The 22,247-nt window shown below is 35.8% G+C and overlaps 1 protein-coding gene across 1 annotated transcript in view; it reads right to left on the bottom strand.

The window, feature by feature from the left end:
* The window catches only part of LOC144632734 (DNA-dependent protein kinase catalytic subunit-like), a 128,475-nt gene that overhangs the window by 25,975 nt on the left and 80,253 nt on the right, over positions 1-22,247 (bottom strand). Inside the window, exons 47-70 of the mRNA XM_078491453.1 lie at positions 20,680-20,801; positions 19,811-19,872; positions 19,462-19,588; positions 19,125-19,202; positions 17,483-17,547; positions 17,026-17,128; positions 16,005-16,132; positions 14,478-14,691; positions 13,609-13,787; positions 12,894-13,062; positions 12,476-12,541; positions 12,267-12,366; positions 11,325-11,416; positions 10,890-10,955; positions 10,143-10,271; positions 9,497-9,616; positions 8,035-8,190; positions 7,161-7,312; positions 6,308-6,439; positions 5,687-5,795; positions 3,000-3,133; positions 2,417-2,566; positions 1,558-1,731; positions 192-293 (exon numbers count right to left, since the gene is read on the bottom strand). Of these exons, the coding sequence (XP_078347579.1) occupies positions 192-293; positions 1,558-1,731; positions 2,417-2,566; positions 3,000-3,133; positions 5,687-5,795; positions 6,308-6,439; positions 7,161-7,312; positions 8,035-8,190; positions 9,497-9,616; positions 10,143-10,271; positions 10,890-10,955; positions 11,325-11,416; positions 12,267-12,366; positions 12,476-12,541; positions 12,894-13,062; positions 13,609-13,787; positions 14,478-14,691; positions 16,005-16,132; positions 17,026-17,128; positions 17,483-17,547; positions 19,125-19,202; positions 19,462-19,588; positions 19,811-19,872; positions 20,680-20,801 (2,929 nt within the window). The remainder of the gene's footprint in view (positions 1-191; positions 294-1,557; positions 1,732-2,416; positions 2,567-2,999; positions 3,134-5,686; positions 5,796-6,307; positions 6,440-7,160; positions 7,313-8,034; positions 8,191-9,496; positions 9,617-10,142; positions 10,272-10,889; positions 10,956-11,324; positions 11,417-12,266; positions 12,367-12,475; positions 12,542-12,893; positions 13,063-13,608; positions 13,788-14,477; positions 14,692-16,004; positions 16,133-17,025; positions 17,129-17,482; positions 17,548-19,124; positions 19,203-19,461; positions 19,589-19,810; positions 19,873-20,679; positions 20,802-22,247) is intronic.

The following is a 22,247-nucleotide window of genomic DNA, read 5'->3' as shown; positions in this document are numbered from 1 at the left end:
ATCTCGAAGAAGTATTGTATATTGTGGCACGTTACTGTATTAGCCGGGAATTCACTTTTTTCATCAGTGTATACTTTCCTATATGATCAAAGTAGGCCGGAGTTCAAACTCGTAGTCTCCGGAAAAAAAATCCTCCCCTCCCTGTCCTTAATAACAGCCCATCAATTAGGTTGAGAACGTGAACAACTTACTTAATATCTCTGTTATCATCTGCAAGGCCTTGAAGAAGATGATCTTTAGCAACAGCCAAAATGTCTGCAGCACCTTCCTCGGCTTGGAATGCTTCATCAGCTCTACAGATGAGAAAACCCCTTTGAGTTTTTTCATTCACATTAAACCTTGAATCACATCAAAGCGCAATATCAACTTTCTTCCAGTTATACGACACTACATGTAGGAGTGTTTTTCCCTTCAGCATCTCCTAGATGTACTGTTTCCACAAAGTTGCGGACAATTAGCCTGACAACATGACAATTAAAGTGGCGATAAACGTGGACATTACACTTAGCTATGGTCTCGGTGAGTTGTGCAGATATTCCCGCTACGTCTGCAGGAACGCACTAGTTAGTCTAGTAAGCCACAAAATAAGAAAACAAACAATACAATGATAACAAGATTCCAAAACTTTAAAATAATGTAATAAAGGCACGAAGAAACGTATGAATGTAATAATACATATTTTTAATAATGTACGATTGTTACGTTTGTTAAAAAAAGAAAAAAATCGTGGTGTATTCACAAGTGACGACTTCTGTTTGTAGCATTCAGTGCCTTTCTGAAAGTTTTGTAACTAGCTAGGGATTTTACAGAATTTGGTAGGCTATTCCTTAGTTTAGGGGCAAAGTATACGTGCATTGTGGTATTCACATGAGGTAGATTGAGAATGCTTTTGTTTCTTTGTATTAGGTCACACAAGTATACAGGGCTAGGACCATCAGAAGCGGAAACACCAATCTTGTATGCCCTTCGCTCACTAAAGAGGCTATGATTAATCACTAGTTATGAAATGAAATGAAATACTTTATTAAAGTGTCTGAAGTGTCATTTAATTAGGCACGCTCGTTAAGATGAAAACCTGGCACAACTCTAAAGGATTACAAACATCACATAAACGGCAATCATGATGACATTCCTCTATTCGCCAATATTATGTCCTTGATGTTTCAGAGAAATTGATGCTCAAAATTCTGTAAATTTAAAGTGGAGTAAATAGCACTTACTCGAGAAAATTTGCTTGCGACGGGATAAGTATGGCTATTAAAAAGAGTAAGTTGAAAGCTGGCGTGGGACGGAGTTGTTTTATTTGACACCAAGTTCAATCGAGAGAACTAAAGATTAAAAGACACTACATAGTTTTGACCTTAGTCAATTTTGAACCAAGTTAATGGTCACTTGTCAGTCTAACATGTAGCTATATGATAGACACTTCTATCTTCAAGCACCATTTCATGTATTCACAGTATTAATATCTAGTAACCTGAAACACAAGCATAAAATGTCCCTCTTTGTCAATAGGTTAGAATGGCTTTCTTCAAAATTGCAAGGAAAGTCACAAACCTGAAAGTATCATATATCCATATGAGTATATCATACATCAATTCTCTGCACAACACGCTGGGATGAGATACAAAAGCAGTCACCGATGGAAAAATAAACTGGAGTTCTAAGATGGTCAGCTTCTTCAATAGTTGTTGGATTATCCTTAGAATTGCGACCTGACTTCCTTCATCCCTACAAATAATAATGCTATAAGTTACAGGATAAACATTTAACTGATATTTAACTGATGATATATGCATTAGGCGGACTATGTTAATAGCGCTTAGTAAGGTGTAGGTGAATTGTTAACTCGAGAGAAAAATTTGTAATGTACTAGTTTTACTCAATAACTTCACCACTGCATTGTAAACTATATAATTTATCTACAAACTATATACTCTAAACAAAAAGAAAGAATTATATACATGTATGCTTCACTAGCCAAGAAATCCAATTTATTCAGAAGCAGACACACCTTAACATTTTGTGGTGAGCTACAAGTTAATGAGCAAGTAATCAAATAAAAACAAAAACTTTTGATTGGCACTATGTAATTAGGTTACAATCAGCTAAAGTTTGACTCTCTTGGTACCAAATGTTTCAAACTCTTTCTTTGCAGTGTTCTTTGCAGTGACGTTACATAAAAGATTAAAACTGGCCAGTAAGGGAGCACAAGAAGTGATAGACTATTATTTCTTTAAACAGGTCGCCTTCTCTAGGTAGTCCTATACTTTATAAAAGGCCTTAGTATTTGTCCAGGGTCAAAGTCATTGCACACAAACGTCCAAATAATACTGTTTGAAACAAGGACTGGTTTCACACCATTCTAAAAAGTTAATTGAAGCTTGAGGAATTGGCAGTTAAAAGACACACACACCTGTGAGTCAAAATCTCCTTTAACCCTTTTGTTTTCAGCTCTGTGAACAGGTTAGGGATGTGCTCCACTCTTGAACAAAGAATCTCAAGACAGTATGTCTTAAAATCACCATGAACAGAAGGCAACTTGAACAATATCTGGCTCACAAATCTGAAGTAAAAACAAATGCATTATCAATGTAAACCAGTTTTAACTGTGCTGGACACGCAACGCAGCGGTTCAGTTTTACTCTTGGTACAATTTGGCGTTTTCTTTTGTGAATAAACGACAAGCAAAAATACCAGATTATACCAAAGATTAAACTGAACCACTGTGAGATTTAAGTGTCTTTTCTAGACACAGTGACACTTAGCCAGCTATTATTGGCCCGATCCCAGAGTCCAGCAGTTAACCATTAGAACACAGACTCTTCCACAGAGATAAGTTAAACCGAAATGACTAAAAACTCAAATATCCATTTTAAAGACGTGTCTGTTCAGAAAGTTTAATGTAGCCTAATACTGTTTTTTTAAATGGCATAACTAACTTAATGCTTGTCATATACTTTGACTGCATCTAAGAGTTATTTTACTGTTGCGTTTACCTGTCAACAATAGGTGGATAGTTGAGCTGCAGTCTATGCACGCAACTGATGAATTTGCCTGGGTCTGGTTTGGCTGAATTCACTAAAGAAAGAAGCTTCTGACTGACCATGTCATGCAAAGGACCATCGACTATCTGTGAAATATGTATTTAAGAAAACACTTCAAAATTTGTACTTCATAAAACATTCAAAGAAGTGACGAGCCATAGGCAATTGTTAAAGTGTTCTAATCATTAACTTAGTGCTCAGTTTTTCCTTAAGGTCATTGCCCTGTTTTGCACTGCGCATCCTTACTGCGCAGAATTTTACGCGTAATTAGCGCGCGCGCGCGCGAGCACATCAACAAAATGGCGGCTTTTTTCTATGCGGCTTAGTCCGCGAGAGAAGTAAATTGTCATTTTCTCCTAAACGAGCCTGGTGACCTATCAATTTTTTCGCATATTTTGGGTGTAGCGATCAAATTCTTTCTGTAAAATGAAAACAGATCAATTCATGTGTTTGAAAAATACATTATCGCTAAAAAAGTGTACTTTGCCAGTACTCGCAGAGGAATTATAAAGGAATTATATGGAATATACATGGTCGTCCTGCTCCTAAACGAATCTGGTGACCCCCCTTTTTTATTTCAAAATTTAAGTTCCCTTGAAGTAATAAACCAGTAGGCGAAGTTTGGTTAAAATCTATGTTCAGTTTTATTTCGGGGCAATGACCTTAACAGAAAAAATAACAATTGCCCCTGTTCTCCGAGGAGTATGAATTGAACTGGCTGGCTATTGGAGCAAACATAGTGTGATATGGTTTTTCCAAAGAAAACAAAGACCAGAATTCATTGTTCAATAACAACTTTATGTACCACATTTTGGCTTTAAACACAGATCATGTGCTTCAAAACCAAATGTGCCTTTTTGTGGAAGCCCCACAAATGTGCTGTTCTTAGCATCTCATATATTTTATTTATTATATAGACATGAGTGTTTTACGAGACCCTTAATAAAACTCGTGCAAAATTTCATCCTTGACCGTAGCGAGTATATCGATGATGTCATTTCGCGCCATTGTACCGCTGCCAAACTCTGCCAAACAATAGATCAAAGATGGCGAGTGATAGAGAAGTTAAGTTTACTAAATGCTACTTTAAGTCGTTCACTAGGGAGCTGGAATATACAAACATGAAGAAGAAAAATTTGCACGACTCAAAACGAATTCAAGGAGTTTCTCGCAAAATAGACCAATGGAGAGATATTTAAAAAAAATCCAGCCGCCGAAGTGTACGAGTTTAATTATAAAAGGTTTCTGCTTTCGATAATTGTGTAGTTTATGTCTATATAATAAAAAGAACGTAACACGTTGGCTCAAAGATATGAGTTTGATGTTCTCGTGGCAAAAACAACACATCACTCGTTCGCTGCGCTCACTTGGAGATATTGTTTTTGCCACTCAAACATAAAATTCATATCTTCCCGTCACTGTGTAATATCTTCTATGTATGATTTGCTGCGTATGGTTAAATCAAAGGCTCTTCGAGCAACCTCATGGTAATTCGATAATTCGATGGAGTGGCGTCCTTCGCTTTTTTTTTTTCAACTTAGCGTTCAATAATGTAACAGTCTCACTTCGTTTGTCATTTTTTTTTTCATCTGAGTTGCGCCAATGGGTCACTGATGCTTTGTGCTCTCCGATTTCGTAGCGCAAATTCTATACGGTCTTGGATGCGCTGAATTGCGTTTTCAATTACTTTTCTGTCAGGACAGATATAATATACGTAACGGGCAGCGACAAGCGTTATTATGTTTTGAGCAGCCGATGAAATTCGAGAAAAAGAGGCGCCTGAGCACTTTTTGTTTCTGCTCGACTCAAAAAGATGAAAAACGGATGATGTGACACGAAATGACGTGACGCGAAACAGAAACGTGCTATGCAACTCGTGTTCTTCCAGTGAGCAGAAACGTTTATTAAATCACGCCACAAGGCCCAGTATTAAACCCAGATTCTCTCTTCATTTCCCTTTTTGAATGTTTTTTTTTTTCTTTTTTTCTTTCATGGGAGTTGTGTGAATGGGTCATTGTTTGTGCTGTCAGGCTTTGTAGAGCGAATTTTTTTTCACCACTGAAAACGGATGACGTGACACGAGTTGACGTGACGCGAAACAAAAACGTGCCGCGATACGAACTGAAACGTTTATTAAATCACGTCAAATGGCGAAATTGCATGTACCTCATACCTGCTATCAGTAAGTCACAATCTCACTTCATTTGCCTCTTTGAAATTTTTTTTTTCTCATGGGAGTTGCGCGAATGGGTCATTGATGGCTTGTGCTCTCAGACTTCGAAGAGCGATTTTTTTTATTACCACTAGAATATAGTGTAATAGGCTTTAATCCTCTTTCGCATTTAGGAAAATTTCTTTTGCAAATACTGATCAACATCGTTTCCTGGAAGAGAGGGATCTTGGGAATGAGGTTGGAGAATAATTTGTTTGTGATTGACATGTGCTGAATGCGTTGAAAGGTCCTTTCTGTCAGCACGTTTACTGTTTAATGCATGAATTAACTGCGGTTTGATATCGGATGGAGTGAGCGAGTGAGTGAGTGAGTGAGCCAGTGAGGGAAATAAATAGTCATTTTTAATACCTCATTACCATTCGGTAAAAAATAAACGAACGAACAATATGGCGATAATATACTTTACCTTCTGTACATCTGCTAACTGCTTCATCAGCAAACCAATCACTTCAGCTGCAGCAGCATGAACATCTTTGTATTTGAAAGTTAAATTATTGGCAAGACTGCTATAAAACCTGGCAATTTAAAACACATTTGAAAGAAATCTGTTTCAGTGGCATGCCTGTAAACTATCTCGTTGAGACATGAAGCTAAGTGCATGACCACTATAAACATAATTTTGATTTATTTTTTATTTTTTATTTAAGGTCTCTGCTATAGGATGTATACTGTGAGGTGGGTTGGCCATGTTTGAGGAGGAAGAAATGGAGATGTGTTTCTTACTGTTTGGGCCGAGAAAACAAGGTTGATAAGATGTTTATGTCTCTCGCTCAGGAGAAAGGAACACACTTCTCGTCAAGCATGCAGAAAACAGTCTATGCTTCTGGTCAAAGAGACTCTTCTGTGGATCAGGTGCACTGACTGCTTTTGAGCTTTGTCATTGGCAAAGTATATTTACTTTGAATTAATTTGTTCGGAGTTGCTGCTGAGAAATGTGATGGTTACTTAGTGGCACTAAATCTTGACACGAAAGTAATATGGTACAACCATGCTGTAACAAATGTAATTCAGACATCAGACTCCTCACCTGTCTTCATCGATAGTGGAATCACTTGTTATGGGGGAAAGACCATTTGCAGCAATGATTCCAAGTAACTGAATACCAGCGGCATTATCTCTCTTCGTGGGGTCAGGGTTAGCAAAGGCTTCAAAGATCACCCTTGGAATTATTTGTAAAACAAACAGGAGCCGATTAAAAAAACTTACAAACAAAACCTGAAGGTAAAGGCTTCACGACTTCATGACTTAACTTAGAACTTCTAGTTTTTATAAACAATAACTGAGAAAATTCCTGCTCAGTTATTGGTCGTAAGTTATGGTCGACGAGAGTATAGACCATGAAAATGACGTAAACTGTAGCACAGCGTAAAGTAAATTTCAGAAAACTTGCTTAATTGTTGCCAATTTTCCAAAAAACAAACAAACAAACAAGAAACCCAGCGAGTTGTCAAAAGTCAACGGGAAATTTAGAGCGACGTTTTCCATACATTTGTTGGCTTTAAGTAGAAAAATCTAATGTCATCTTATGAGCTGTGACATGCGCTGATTTTTTAGCGCTATTTCATCACTCAGATTTCCATCTTATTCGCCGGTCAATTTCCGTCGCATTGTATGCAACAAATGAACCGCATTTTTTATGATCTACACATGTCGCCATAAAATGTACCTGGTATTCGCTTATGAATTTGTTGCTTAGCTACAGCAGAGCTGCATTACCAGGGTTATGATAAGGACAGGTGACAGCAGACTTGGTGGCAGAGCCCATGACAAGAAGAGCTTTTCTCAAGTGGCACCAATGTACTTTACTGAGACCTATCACCAACCTTTAAACGCCTGGTCCAGAACATAAACAAAATGGAACATCCAGAATGGTTACTTACTTTGTAGGCACTTTGAGACTTTTCTTCCAGATTTCTACCATGCTTTTTATGATCTCTAAATTGTTTCTGAATACGGAGCGACTCTTGTGATGAGTTCTGGACATCAGGTACTCAAGAAGTCTGCTTGCCAGGAAACGCTCATCATAGTTATCCTTTAAAAAACGAATTGTACCCGCATTACTTTCATTTATTTACTGGTCATCTTAAAAGGATTTGCTATGTAACTTCATGCAGATTGGTAAACTATGAATACTGTAGTGTGACATAACAGAAGCGGAACTTTAAAAGAGCGCTTTTAGAAAGAGGTAGAAGGCATTAATTTCAAATTTGCGCATTTAAACCGCCATAACTTGCTGGCAAACTTTCAGTTAAACAAACTGCTTCTGTTATGTATTGACTGATTAGTTTTTGACAAGATAACAGTGTGCTGTCTCCTACTTGTTCTGCAAATTCTGCCCCAAAATCATGTTCTTCCCAATTTGGCTCTAACGAGGCTATAACAAAAGGTGGCAACCATAATCTTTCATCATTTCTGTATGTCTCTGTAAGATTTGAGCTTAATCGCACCCATGCCAGTCGAGAAATAAGCGTTTTAAAACATGCAGGTCAAGCAAAATTCCGCTTCATGAATTTATTGCCAAGAGCTTGTGTTTTCACTGGATGAAGTTGAGCATTGTAACAAGAGTTATACATTGTTCTATATTGTCCACAGCATCCAAGGGGAAGACATATATAACCCATTTCCCATTCCAAAGAGGAATGACACACCCCATCATACTGTGTGTGAACAAAAACAAACATTGACATGCAGTGCGGACCTACAGTGTATGTATCATTTGTTTGCCGCATCATTTTTCATCTAATAACAACTCACCTCAGGTACTGCAGTGGTGCTCCAGGACAACATAGTAACAACAAGATCCACAGTAAAGTAACTGATGCCCTCCATGCCTGGCTGCTCGTTCTCTTTCATTTGCAGGATTAGCTCCATTAACGGACTAAGCCAGAATTTAGCGTAAGGTTCAAATACCTTTGAAGTAAATCAATGCAAGTGCATGTTAATGATTAAATGAGGCCAAGTTTATACAAAGTTGTGTCATACAATACAGTGTAACCCTTCCAATGAACATCTCATTAAAAGGGCTAGGTCACGCAGTGAGACAACGCACTCAGGCAATTTAATTTATAATTAAATTCCATTATTAAATATTAATTCGCATTTCCACTATTTACACAATTTTTTTACAGAAATAGTTAACAATTCATCAGTTGTTTTTTAACACAATAAAGCATTAACAGGATGTATACGCTTGCTTTGTTACAGTACAATGAAAAACATTCAGTCTATACTAACGGTTTCGATAAAGATATGAACTCTTCTCTTCACGCTAAAACTGCAAACAGCAAACGTAAGAACTGGCGAAAAATTACAGTCACGTAGCCTTCCTTAACGTTTGCCGATTGTCGTAGACGTAGTGCTTATATCTGTCTAAAATGAAAACATTTGTGTAACATATTTTGCTTTGTTGTGCTGAATCATGGTTAACAAATTAGTTTAACAGCTTTCAAGGTAAAGGAAGGTGAACGTTGCACTATCAAGTAACGGTTCCAGTGAACATGCACAAACATAAGAAGTTGATCAGCAAGGTAGCAATAATTAAAGGAACCCTCCACTCTTACATCAAGTTGACGTTGAATTGTAATGCCTAAATTTTGTTGCTATTAAATGTTTTTTAATCTTTTGTCCTGTAAAATTTGGAATTAAGGCATTATTTCAAACAGTTCAATGTCAACTTCAAGTCAGAGTGAAGGTTCCCTTTAAAGGGATCCACTATATACACCTTATTGAAGAAACGTTGACCATGTAAAAAGCATAAACCATGAACGTCATGACCCATTGATATTTATGGTAGACAGCCTTGGTAAGCTTAGCAGTATTCCATTAACTGATAATCTTCATATTTTCTTTCTTTGAGAGCTTTAAGAGCATGATTTATACAACCTGTCTTATCATCACGGTTATCTTGTCGACGACGACGATCCTGATTGTTATGTTTCTGATTGTTTTTCCGATTTCCCGGTAAACATTTGGGTCGCATCGTTTATGTTTCATGCTTTAGCATGTGTCAACGATTCTTCAATCGGGTGTATACCCTTTATGAGCACTTGTGTACACACATATTTACTTGACGAACGTAGCAGTAACAATTAACAGTGAAGTGTAGAGACCAACAAGAAATGGCAATGGCCTGGGATCTCAGGTGTTAATAATCCATTAATTGAAGTTGGCTCTTGTAAAACCTGAAATCGAGATACATATTTAAGATAAAAAGTACCTTGGACTCATTGATAATTAGCTTAGCAATGAAGAGACGGATGTTCATGTGAGTACTTGCTGACGTCAGTTTCTTGTGTAATGGAGACATCCATGTAGGCATCTCAGTAGGTGGTTCTCCCTGTAATTACACTGTTTAGTCACAAGTGTGTTCAGGATACCATACCCAAGCGTAAAACGATTTATCTTTTGTGTTAATTCAAACAATTCTAGATGCACATCACATAATAAGAGATAGCCATATATCTATCTCAGACCTCTTCCTCAAAACCCATCAGAAGTGTGACGCTATACAAAAACGTTCTTACGTTTTCTCAATACAGTCAACTTACTTTATAACCAACACCTGCGGGACCACTATTTGGTGTCCGTAATAGAGAAAGTCCATAGTAACGAGAGTAATGTATAAAAGATACGAATGACTGAAAATATTAAAAAAACTTTTACCCATTCTTCTCTAGTGGAATTTTGGTAATGGTGAACAATATGTACCTTTCTTACTAGGTCACCATTATAAGTGCCAATAAATAGCTTATATTAACAGCAAAAACACCTGGCGTAATCAAATCATTATACAAAAATTTAATAACTTTTAAAAGAACACAAAAGAATCTGCACTTGTGAAAAGGTACATTTTGTACAAATACCTTTGGTTGTTCTGGAGAGATTTTATTTTGTATCAAGTGCTTTAACAAAGCAGACATTTTTGCCATGCACTCATGCTTGTTCAACTCATCCATCTCCACAGTGTCTTCACTCACTTCATATGACTCTTCCTGTCATAAACAAATCATTTTAACTCTCTAGTATTGAATATAAGACACACAAAAGCAATCTTTATGTAAAAGAAGGGTTCTTTTTAATTGCAGCATAAACATGTAGGTTGATAACAATGCATAATTCGTAATACTGGTCGAATCACTGTGCAATGTGTTGTTTTATACTTTGCAAGAGGTGCACTGGCAAATTGTTAGTACAAACGATGTAAAAAAGAGCATGCTTTATCTATTTCGCTACCTTATTCTTTTACTCTGGACAGGGAAGAGGCTAAATTCCGTAATGGAGTAATCCTATTAGGCTATTATTATAAGGTTATTACTGTTAAGAGAGAAAACATCCCCAGTATAAGAAATTGGGATCAACCTGACTGCTTGGATCTCTTAGCCTATTTAGATGTACTTTTACCTTTTTTAATTGTTTAAGAACTGAGATAGAATTGGCTAGTAGAAAGGACTGTTGTTAAGATGACAAAAACTGTTTTTAGGCAGGGACATTGCAATATGACCCTGCAAATGTTTATGAATTGAGCGGAGGCAAAGGTTAGTGGGAGCAACCCCTAAAATGCCCATTGCAATTATAAGACTATGGTACTACACAAAATTCTACTTAGTTACCTTACGTTCCATACTATCCTCGCTTGGTCTGTATGAAGCTTCTTTTACTTCAGTTGTAGAATAAGCCTATAAAACAAATAGACGTGCTATAGACGCAACACCAAGAAGCCGGGAAAAATTCTGATGAAAGGAAAAAGCACTGAAATAAACAAATATCTAGCCTTTGTGTGCTTCATTAACAGGAATCGAAGGAGGTAAGGAGTGAAATTGGCCCTCCTCACTAAAACTCGGAATTTTCCGAATTAAAAATGAATGAAGAAAATCAGTTGCACCCAAAAGCTTTCAGAGAAATAATATTTTCAGGTAGGCTTTTGGAAATAAAAGCTCTTTGCGATATCTCAAGTTTGAAAAGAGAGAAGAAGAGAGAAGAGAGAAAAGAGAATTGTTGGCAAATACATCTAAGAAAAAAAAGATCCCGTTCCTGAAATAATTTACCTGTATTGGTGTAGAAAAGTCATACTGACTAACATCTTCACTTAAGCTACTGTCCGCAAGATACTGTGAAGACATATAATGAACTGAGCGACCTAACAAAAAAAATTAAAGAAATCAACTTACTGTCCACAATCAATGAAACAACAATTGGTTCATCGATCCAAACAAAAGATTCCAGGTTTGAGAGGCATCTTTTTAATATCCACATAGTTTAAGAATGATTAATTCATCCCAAATTGCGTGCACAACTTGTTACACTGATGTGCCTTTGCTAAAATGCTATTCTACAGCAGTGTAAAAGTACATACCATGTCACATAAGCTAGTTACCATAAACTTCCAGAATAAAACAGCCAATTCGTGGCTTATGGGAGGAAGTCAGTAATGAGTGATCCCACCACGGGGGATATGCCTGTAGCGTTTTAATCTATGTGTAAAGCCCACTGATTGAATTGAATGAATACCAAAATAGATTTCCACAATAAAAGACATTAAAACAATTTTCTCATACGAATAACGAAATTTACAAAACATCAAATTTGAATCCACCTTTCTGAAATGTATGTATGTGTACAAGACTTAGTGGCCTGTCTCTACTAAAACACAAAAAGTACACATAAAATAGCTTTAATAGATTTTAGAGCATTCAACTTCCAAGTTGCAATTCTAAAGGTTTCATACAAAGGCAAAAGTTGAAAGTGACTCAATAATTGTTTGCTTACAAGTTACAAGTTACAAGTACAGGATCTTAACTGGGAAAATTTGATAAGTGGACGCTTACAGAAAGCGGTCACTTACATGTACGAGATGGTCAACAGAGGAATTATCAAAAGGCAGTAAGGTATTATTAAGCCCACAGAAAAGAAGCCCCAAATTAAAGTTACGCTATTTAAGATAAAATAAAATTTAGCATGGTAAGAATTATTATTGCAAAACTTCTAACCAGAGAACTCAGGTGATCCATCCTGACTGTGTTCCTCTGACCCATAAGAACGGGCCTGCATCCTGATCGAAGTCATCTGCTTTCTTCTCTGAATAGGAGCCTACAGTGTATGATATTTATTAGTTAATTTAAATAACTGCACACCTTCTTCAGAAGGTTTCTAGGTTAAAAGTAGATGACGTTCCAGTTAAACACAGGCCAAAACTTACAGAAAGTTCCACTTCAAACTCGTAAGTCTTTGTGCAATCTACCAAGTTATCCAGAAGCAACTGACCCTGTGAAAGAAGACAAAAAATGGTCCGTCCGTTATTAGAAAAAACAAAAAAAATAAGAACTGATACCTGAAAACAGGTGAGCCTCAATGCATAAAAAGTACGTAAAACCTTCCATAGAAAAGGCAACTGATAATTTCTACCCTGATTAGAACTGTATGTGATTACTCATACAAATGTATGTAAATATGCAAGGAATGATGTTCACTGTTTTCTGTTCTCCTTTTTTTTTCTTCCTTCTCACATGAAACCTCCCATAGAAAAGAGGCAACTGATATTCTATTCTGTTGAGAACTATATCTTGCAAACAAAAACAGGCAATGGCATACGGATTGAACTAACTACGTGCACCAACCTTGACTGGATTCTCAGAGAAAAGAAATCCAACATAAAACTTTAGTTCTGTTTGTGTACATGATATAAGAGCTACCAAGGCATTGTAAGCACAGCAGTGGCACTGTCTCCTTAGTTCAAGAGCAACTGTTTCACCGCGCATGTCTTCAACCGTAGCTGCACGAGCTGCTCTGAAAAGCAAAGTTGGAGTTTAAAAAAATAGTATAATAATTATTTTCACTTGATTGTTACAATAACGTTTTTCAATATTAAAATTAGCAAAAGTAATAGACGACGTGACAACATCGTCGGATGTCATTATTAAGTGAAATGTTTGGCGTAAGTTCTTGGATATAAATATGTATACAATTATGCAGATAAGATGACAAGTAGTTAAAGTGACAATCAGGAAATTTTAAAACAAACAATTTTGCTCTGATTGAGTCTGATTGTGTATTGAGTGTTGGCTGAAGTTCTCTGAAATATGACATTTCATATATCAGGCAGTCAAGTTTTTTCTTGCATTTCTTTCAAATGGTGGAACGGTCTTCGAGGCTCTTTGGCTACATATTGTGTTAATTTTTGATGTGATTTCCGATTCCAGCAGAGCTATGATGTTCAGCAACACGTTAACAGCTTGATTTTAGTCTAGCTGTACCTGATATTAAATCCGAAGTTATTAAATGGAAGACACCAATAAACCGAAGATAATAATACAACAATATAACTCCACTTACTTTGTTATTGCCATTGTCAACTCTTTCCCCGTTTTAACTTCTCCTCCTACATAAGCCTTGTTGATGCTGGATTCTGGGGTATTCAGCTCAGACTTGGAAAATTGAGAGTAGAGTATCTCTACCAGCTCAAAACAACACAGCTTGGATACCACTTGAGATTCAAAGTTTGCATCTGATGGCTAAGCAAGACACATTTTCGTTAATATTAAAAGAAGTGTAATGTAATGTAATGCAATGCAATGTAATGTAACTTCGGCTCTACGTTTTATTTTAAACTCGCACAATTTCCAGAGCAACCTAATTATGGATTAGGAATCATGTAATGTGTAGAAACGTACAGCTCTACAGAAATCTCTACGCCTATTTGGACCTCATAAAACGGGCGGCAGTTGAATTTGGACAAATTATTCCATAACTTAGCCCCGCTGTAAGAAAAGCTTCTTCTTCTCTACCCATCATTTTGTTTCTACAGAAAAAAAATACATCTGCATTACTCGTACTGTCATCCCCAGACAAATCAGGCCATCAAGCTGACCAGCTCAGATATAATAATTTTATTATTCAACAGATGAGCGCGCTGCCCATATATGGTCAAAATGTTAACGTTATCTGTCATCCGTACAGAACAGATATCCTGCGATATATGTAGGTTGCAAAGATTCGTCCGAAGTCTTGTAAAGCGCAGCACAATTAAAGTTTTTCTATCTGCAAAATGTGTTTCGTTGACAACTTGTTGAATAATAAAACAATTATCCTGCTTAATCTTGCGGAATATCGTCTGATTTTAGCCAACTCGGCCTACGGCCTCGTCGGCTAAGTATCAGGCGATGTTCCCCGCGATTTCGCAGGATAATTGTTAAGTATTATACCTTCAGTTGTTTGGCTTCTATAACTGTCATGATATCCTTGATATGGCCAAGGTAAAATGCTCTCCGTGCTGCACTGGTTGTGTTCAGGAGAAATGTAATGCAGACACGTTCAATCACAGACCTACGGCGCTCTGGATGATAGTCTCGCTCATTTAAAAATATTGAAAGGCACAAATCCATGGCTGCTTTTGCTTGAACTGGTACTTGTTGTAATCTAAAATTGAAAACAATAGAATACTTACTTGAAATGTTATAAATAAATTGCTTTCTAGGATATATGAACAATAGCCTCCATTTGGTGCGAAAATATGCACTGGTATTTGTCAGCGGACATAATATGTTCCATGAGGCGAACAGTTTTCCAAATGGAGCTTGAGGAAGACTGTGATTTTCTATATTCAGGGAATTATTTAGCATGAGGTTTATATGTACCTTTTTAGTACCTTTGGTTAAACCACTACTTGTAATTCAGGTCCTATAGAAATGCACTTGAGCACAACATTGTAGTTATTTTTATATACATCAACCAAAAAAGTAGTACGTAGTACATATGACATATCAAGAGCATCTGTCTGTAAATATCCAGAATCCCTAGAAAGACCATATTAGTTTACTATTTTCCAAAATTAAGACTTAAGCACCACAGACTTAAGCACCTTATAAGTTAATTACAAAACACTTATACCTGTAAGTAGACAACATGTTTTGAAGAAAAGAAATACGTCCTGATTCTCTTTTTTTTATTGAATGCAACTTTATAATTACACACAATGCTAATTACATAGGTACTACAAATAATTTACAAAAATACATACTTAATTTTCAAACAACACTTTCAAAAGGAAAAAAATAATTGTTAATTATAAGGATAACTAATTAAGACTACTTCTAAACTACAATTCTTACTTACAATACAACACTGAATTATGCTAATTACATTACTACTAATAGCTTGCAATACAAAACACTATTCACGCTACGTTACTTACATACTACAAACTACAGGCTGTCACACTATGCTGTCACGCTACCGATGATGAGATAATTTTTTAACTATGCAAAAAAAATTTCCACTTAAAATTAAAATGAGCGAGTTTATTTTCACTTAAGGCGGAGTGGTTACAAGGCCATGGTCGAGTCCAGATCTTGATCCAGACCGAAAGTCTCAAAGGGTTTCTAAGGGGTTTTGTGGATGACATCAGAAGTGGAACAAAGCCCAGGCTCGTCATGGGGGGTTTAGAGTGTTTCAGGTATCAATGTGCTAAGGATTATTCTAACAAAAGCAGCCTATTGGAGGTTTTACTAGGATACCAAGATGTGACAACAATATTAATGCAGTAGGTGTGGGCAGTGCAAACAATAAAATAACCCCAATGTAGCTTAAACGTTTGAAAAATATTATATTTTTGTGAACATAGCTCACCAACAGGGTCGTTTTGATAAAATAAAATAAAATAAAATGCAAATTTTCCCCCCTTGTCTTGAGATTCTTGATATTTATAGAGAGATGCCTTTACGTGCACTTGCCTTTGAACGAAGGCTGCCAAAGACTTCTGAATTTGGTCTTCATGTATGTGCTCACTTTCACGACATATGACAGTTATTAACACCTCAAGTAGCATCAAACTACTGGAACTGACAAAAGCGGCAAGGAGCTGTTAAAATGAAGAAAGGAAAGTCAACATACAGCCTCATTAAAATACACTGTTTGAATTTCATCTCACAGTGGCTACATGTAAAAGCAACCACCTTTTTTGTCAAGGCAAGCCAATTAAATTGCTCGTATGACAGTCGTTTTACACCAGTTTTCAATAAAGGAAACAAACTGTATGACTTTGCCCACAAATCTTGCAGCCATACGCACAGGGCACATCCATAAGTTATCAAAAACACCAAATTAAAAATATATAACATCCTAGTCCTATCGAAAATTTCAGAAGTTGGAAATTTAGTATGAACTATACAACACACGTTATTGATAGCCAACATGTGGCCATCGTATATGTAATCATACAATTTCACCAATGCAAACTTTTTGTGTGGCTCAGAACACTTGCTGTATATTAGATTCGTGTTAATTAGCTATAGTTACTCAAATTAACCCCCCTGCACCACCGAATACAGAATGTTAATAAAAAATAATAAAAAAACACTCAAGACATTCATTTCTGGTCCCCTTACAAGCGCCTTCTGTACACGCAGCCATTCAGATATAAACAAAACTGCCAGTTTACAATTTTTTATCAGCATTAATTGATGTTCTTCAGTGCTATGCAGCAACATCCATTTTTTGCAACTAGAGCAAGATCATGATTACTAAACAAACAAATTTCAGGTTGCCATTAACTTAAATAATTGCAAACAATAATTTTGAAAAATGTTCCCTTTAAATAACTTTAACAATAAACAGGTTATTAACAAGTAAATAGGGATTCGTGTCTTCAACCCGATCCAAGTGTAATTTTTTATAAGGAGTTACAGGTTATTACCCTCCATTTTTTTTGGTGGAGCGTTGGGACTAACAACACCCTTTATAGAACGCATGTACCTTTTCTAAGGCATGGATGTAGTCATTATATTGCGGACCACCTTTAACAAACTCTGTTGACTTCAATGGGAAATTGTCTGCCACAAAAGTGTCCAATGTAAGCCTGGAAACATGAAATGAAAAGTAAGTTATCTTTCCATTTTTTGCTGTCCAGGATTCAAACATTAAGTTATGTACATGTATATTCAATCAATTACAAATATTCAAATGAACTGTACTATATAGTTCATTGAACTACACAATAACTTAAGATATAAATAAATAATTAAAATAAACTAATTTATTAATAGTAAGTTTTATTTCTTTTGCTCTTTACTGAATTTAAAGCATGTATTCTAATAAATTTAATAATTTTGCATTTTTCTTCCTTTATTCTAATAGAGTGTCTTTATTTAACACAACTTGGAGGAAAATACAACAACAAAACACATAATATATGTAAATGGTATTTACTCACTTAAGTTTTGCCAGATGTTCTTCTGTTAACTTAGTAAAGGATGGAAGAAGCTCTAGAACTTGACTCTAAAAATATATACCAGAAAACATTACATTGTAATTTCAGTGCAACCCCCGATATAACGATATGCCAAGGGAGCAGTAAAATTATATCATTATAACGAAGAATCGTTATTTTGAATCTCCCGATATAACGATATGCCAAGGGAGCAGTAAAATCATATCATTATAACGAGGAATCGTTATATTGAATCTCCCGATATAAAGATATGGCCGTAAAATAACCGAAAATATCGTTACAACGGGGTAAATTAAACCTAAAAAGTACTTTTACTGCATAGAAGGATAAAGAGAATAATTTTGAAAAAGGCTTATCACAGCATCATTTTCGTATATCATCGTACAAAGATGTTCACAGAAACATTAGAGATCACTAAATAACTGTAATGTTTTGCAAACAAATTGTGATTGTGTACTTATAATATCGTTATATCGGGAGGATTTTACGTTCCCTCCGCTAAATTCTCAACGTTATATCAGGAATATCATTATATTGGGGTCCCGTCCCATACATTTTACTGTAACTTTTGTCGGGACATAGAATATTCAACGTTATATCGGGAATATAGTTATATCAAGGTTCAACTGTAAAACTATCTTTTCACTGTGCACACTTTAGCAATGTCATTAACTGTGGGTTAAATCTAATCAGAGGTTTGTCAGTTAAAAATTCTCCCAAGTAAGTCAAACAATAGTATAACAAATCAAGGAAAGAAAAACGTAGCACAAAATAGCTGGGGTAGTTAAAGACATCTGTGTCCAGACCCATATGATATTTTTTATCTGTAAGATGAGTAATCATATATCATAACAGAATTTTGTTGATGATGGCAAACGTTTATTCTCTTTGCCCAAAGTATAAAATACAGGGTCACAACATTGTTTTAATTTTTCTTTTATTTATGTAACATGGTAGGTTAAACCTGACCTACTGTTTAACCCAAGGTTAACTGCAAGCTAGTAAACTATCAATAGAACTCATGATTTAATAGCTCAAAGCTCAAACTTATATAATCATATTTAACACGAGGTTGGTAGTTCCATGCAACTGCTGTTTTAATCAACGGAACCAGGTGATTACACTGTACTACAGTAGAATCCCGACTTCTCAAACCTTCAGTTTCTTGAAAGTCCCGATTTCTGGAACCAATTTCCATTTACCTTGGATAGCAATTCTCTGTAATTTTTCCCTTGATACTCGAACCTCCAGATATTTCAAAGCTATATTCGTTTTTCCTGGAGAAATCGTAATTCTACTATATATACTGCATTTACACACACTACATGTAAGTCACTTTCTACAAATGCAAGCTAAACTTAAATGCAATTATAAACTACATGTGCCAACCATTCCTTACACCCAAACGTTCTTTTTTTAAACAGACAAAAAACACGTGTTTAGCGTTTTCCCCTTATGTTAAAAAATGTTAATTGACTAGCATTTTTGTAAATAAACAATATCTTCCGCTATTTAATTCTGCTCAATCTGCTGTTTGTAAACTGGCGCTTTAAGTTTATCCTCAATTATGATAGTGTCACATAATTATTAGATTCTACTGTAATTTCGTATTACAATTACAGACCTTGAATGCAAGGGTTGTAGACTTGTCATTCAAAAGAGACAGGTACATGTCTAACATCCTGCTGGAATTTGTTACCATCTGTTTAATGAAGTAAATATCATCAACACTTTGAAAAATGTACGTTGTTTGTGTACAAAAAATAATACAAAACATACAGTAACTTAAGTTTATGAAACAAGAACACTTGATTGGTTCAGAGCATGACGTCAATAAGTTAAGTGTCCATTTGTTGAAAGGATAGTACTCCAAAACACATCTAACATGTAGCTGAAGCTGTCAGTTTTAAAAATGCAGACAGAAACACACCCACAGAGTGGGCAAAGATAAAAAAACAAACCTTTGAGTCCAAAAGCAAGACCTTTTTCAGAATCATCACCATGGACTGCTTGAGGTCCACAACACCCCACCACGAATCAAAGCTTGACCAACAGTTCAGAATTGAGGCTACAATCGTCGACCCTTGACTAAAAAACAGCAAAAAATACCTCTAGTGCATGACTAGATGACCTAAAGTATTTAGCAAAGTTCCTAAGTATTTAGCAAAGTTCCGATAACGTTCTTGACAAATTTTAAAAATACTGTGGAAAAACATTACATTTATAATTCAATTTTACCAATCAAATATATAAAGTAATCGATTTTGGTCATTAACGAAATAACAAGTTTTTAACAAAATTAATTAGTACCTTTTTCTTAGCATTCTGTCTCTAATTACTTGATCAAGAATTCCATTCACCATGCTAGAAACCTAACATCAAAAGAAAAACACAATGTAACAACAATCTATTAACCTGACTTAACAGAACTACATCTTTATATCCACAAAACAGGTTAGCTTTTTCAATTATTACCAATAAGCATCTTCAAGGTCAACAACCATTCCCAGATCTATTTCCTTTTTAGGTTTGAAATAGTGGGAGTGTCAATTAACATGCATGACCGTATAATATGTAGATTTAGACATACCTAAAAGCGGAACTCAGTTATTAAAAGAACAGTGGTCTGTATCTTTTGGAACGACAAAAAAAATATGTTATCGAGACATCAAATTTTCTCAATGCAGAAAAAATAAACTCCAGCAATATAAAATAAACTCAAAGCAAAACATGTTGACTTAAGGCAAACAAAATCAACTCAGTGCAGAAAACTATTTCGAATTTTTGCGAACCTTTTTCAACCTTTTTTTTTTTTACATTTTCAGGGTACATAGACAACTTAAATTTAGAGGAGATACATAATGCAAGTAATATTTCAGAGGAAAACTTTCTTAACCTGCATTGCAATGAAGCAACAGGATCAGAACCACAATACCTTTTGTCAATGTGTCACCTTTTGACTCAAATACTTGTAGACTGTATCTCCTGTTATACATTTATATCCATATGGTATAAAGCTACATACACCACTTGGTACTAATAATTTAACCTTGTGTGTGTTAACATTAGCACAGAAAAAAGGAGGCTGAGACTCTATTTCCTACAATATAAAATCTCAATTAAAATATATAATACATAATTGTATACATGTATTCATGCAACATCTCCTGTAATTGTACCAAAAATGGATGTGAGGCAGCTTTAACGAAAATCCTGGACATGTGTACATTAGCTTGTCCAATAAGAAAGCCATTGATACTTGTCTGAAATGTTCTGTAGAATGTGAAACCAAATGAAGAGCCTGCAAAACAACAAAAATTCTTTACGTGAGTAATGTGTTCTCAAGTTCAATATACTTAAAGGTCAAATGAACAGAAATTTCGATTTTTTTTATTTTTTGTCCATGTGTTTATTAAGAGCCAAATAAACATATCCCAAAATTTCAAAGCAATCGGTCATTACATCGCAGAGATATTGCAAGTTGAAAAGTGCTTTTTTTAGGCTGTCATAATCGTAGAGTGCTCGGAAAAATTGTCGGAAATAAAAACTTGTGACGTCATAATTGGTGTTTTTGAGGACGACCGCAGACCGATTCCGCAGACAGCACCTTAAAATCTAAATAAATGTGTTTAGTGACATTTTAAGCAGTTATTTCGTTCTGTTTGGCCGTTTTTCAGTGGATTGATTGTTGGTTGTTGTTTAGAGAGGCTCATTTTTTAAATAGAATAGCTAAAGCACAAAAATAGCTTAAAGTTTTGTTTGCTGTCGTTTTGCATATCATGTCAGACATAGATAGAATGCACGCTGGCATGAAAACAAATCAGGAATCTCTATTGTTCTTTCTCATTAGTATTTAACGTTAATTAGCAGAATTATCTGCACGCGCGTTAACTATGCACGTGCGTTTTGAATTTTGGTACACTTCAAAGCCGTTCTGCACGCGCGTTAACTATGCACGTGCGTTTTGAATTTTGGTACACTTCAAAGCCGTCCTCTGCCGAACAACAACGTGAAATGACGAAATTCTGCGTATTTTGGGCAACGTCAGCCACGACGGCTGGTTTTTCTATTTGGGGTTGAACGCTTTCTTTGAATATTCTGCGTGAGCTAGTTCTTAAAGCCATAAATAAGCAGAATGCGTCCGGAAAGTTGCGAGATTCTCAAGTAAAATATAAATTAATTTTGCACCAGACGTTGTCGTTGACGTTGCCGTCGGTTCGGTCTGCGGAATCGGTCTGCGGTCGTCTTCAAAAACACCAATAATGACGTCACAAACTCGTTCCATTCCTTCCATTTCAGTGCGCAGTCATTCAAAAACGTTTTCGTGAAGCCTTCGGAAATCTTCGTATTTTTTGCTGTAATTCACGCTTTAAGGCTCGGAATGCAAAATTTTTTCTAAATATTACTCAATAATGGATAGTTTTAGCGTTTGGTTGGTTAAAATGGCATTTTGAAATTTCTGTTCATTTGACCTTTAAAACATATACGAAAACTTAATTTCTGAGCCCACCAGCAGGAGTCTGACCCACGATTCTCCAGATAGTTAGCTACTGGAGACTCACTGTGAGCAAGGTTTAATACTAGGTTTGAATGGTGGCTTGGAAGAAATAATTGAACAAGAGTTCCCACGTCAAATTTACTCGGAAAATAAAAGTATCAATGCTGCTCTGATTTACAGACATTCAAAAAAAAATACTTTAACTATGCGCGTTTGGTCTTGATTGTCAATTTTTGGTTTTTACATGAC

This window comes from Oculina patagonica, chromosome 12 (genome assembly GCF_052425735.1).
Source record: "Oculina patagonica isolate OP01 chromosome 12, crgOcupat, whole genome shotgun sequence".
Classification (NCBI taxonomy): domain Eukaryota; kingdom Metazoa; phylum Cnidaria; class Anthozoa; order Scleractinia; family Oculinidae; genus Oculina; species Oculina patagonica.
The sequence above is the reverse complement of the archived record's forward strand: the minus strand, read 5'-3'. Positions and strand labels throughout refer to the sequence as shown.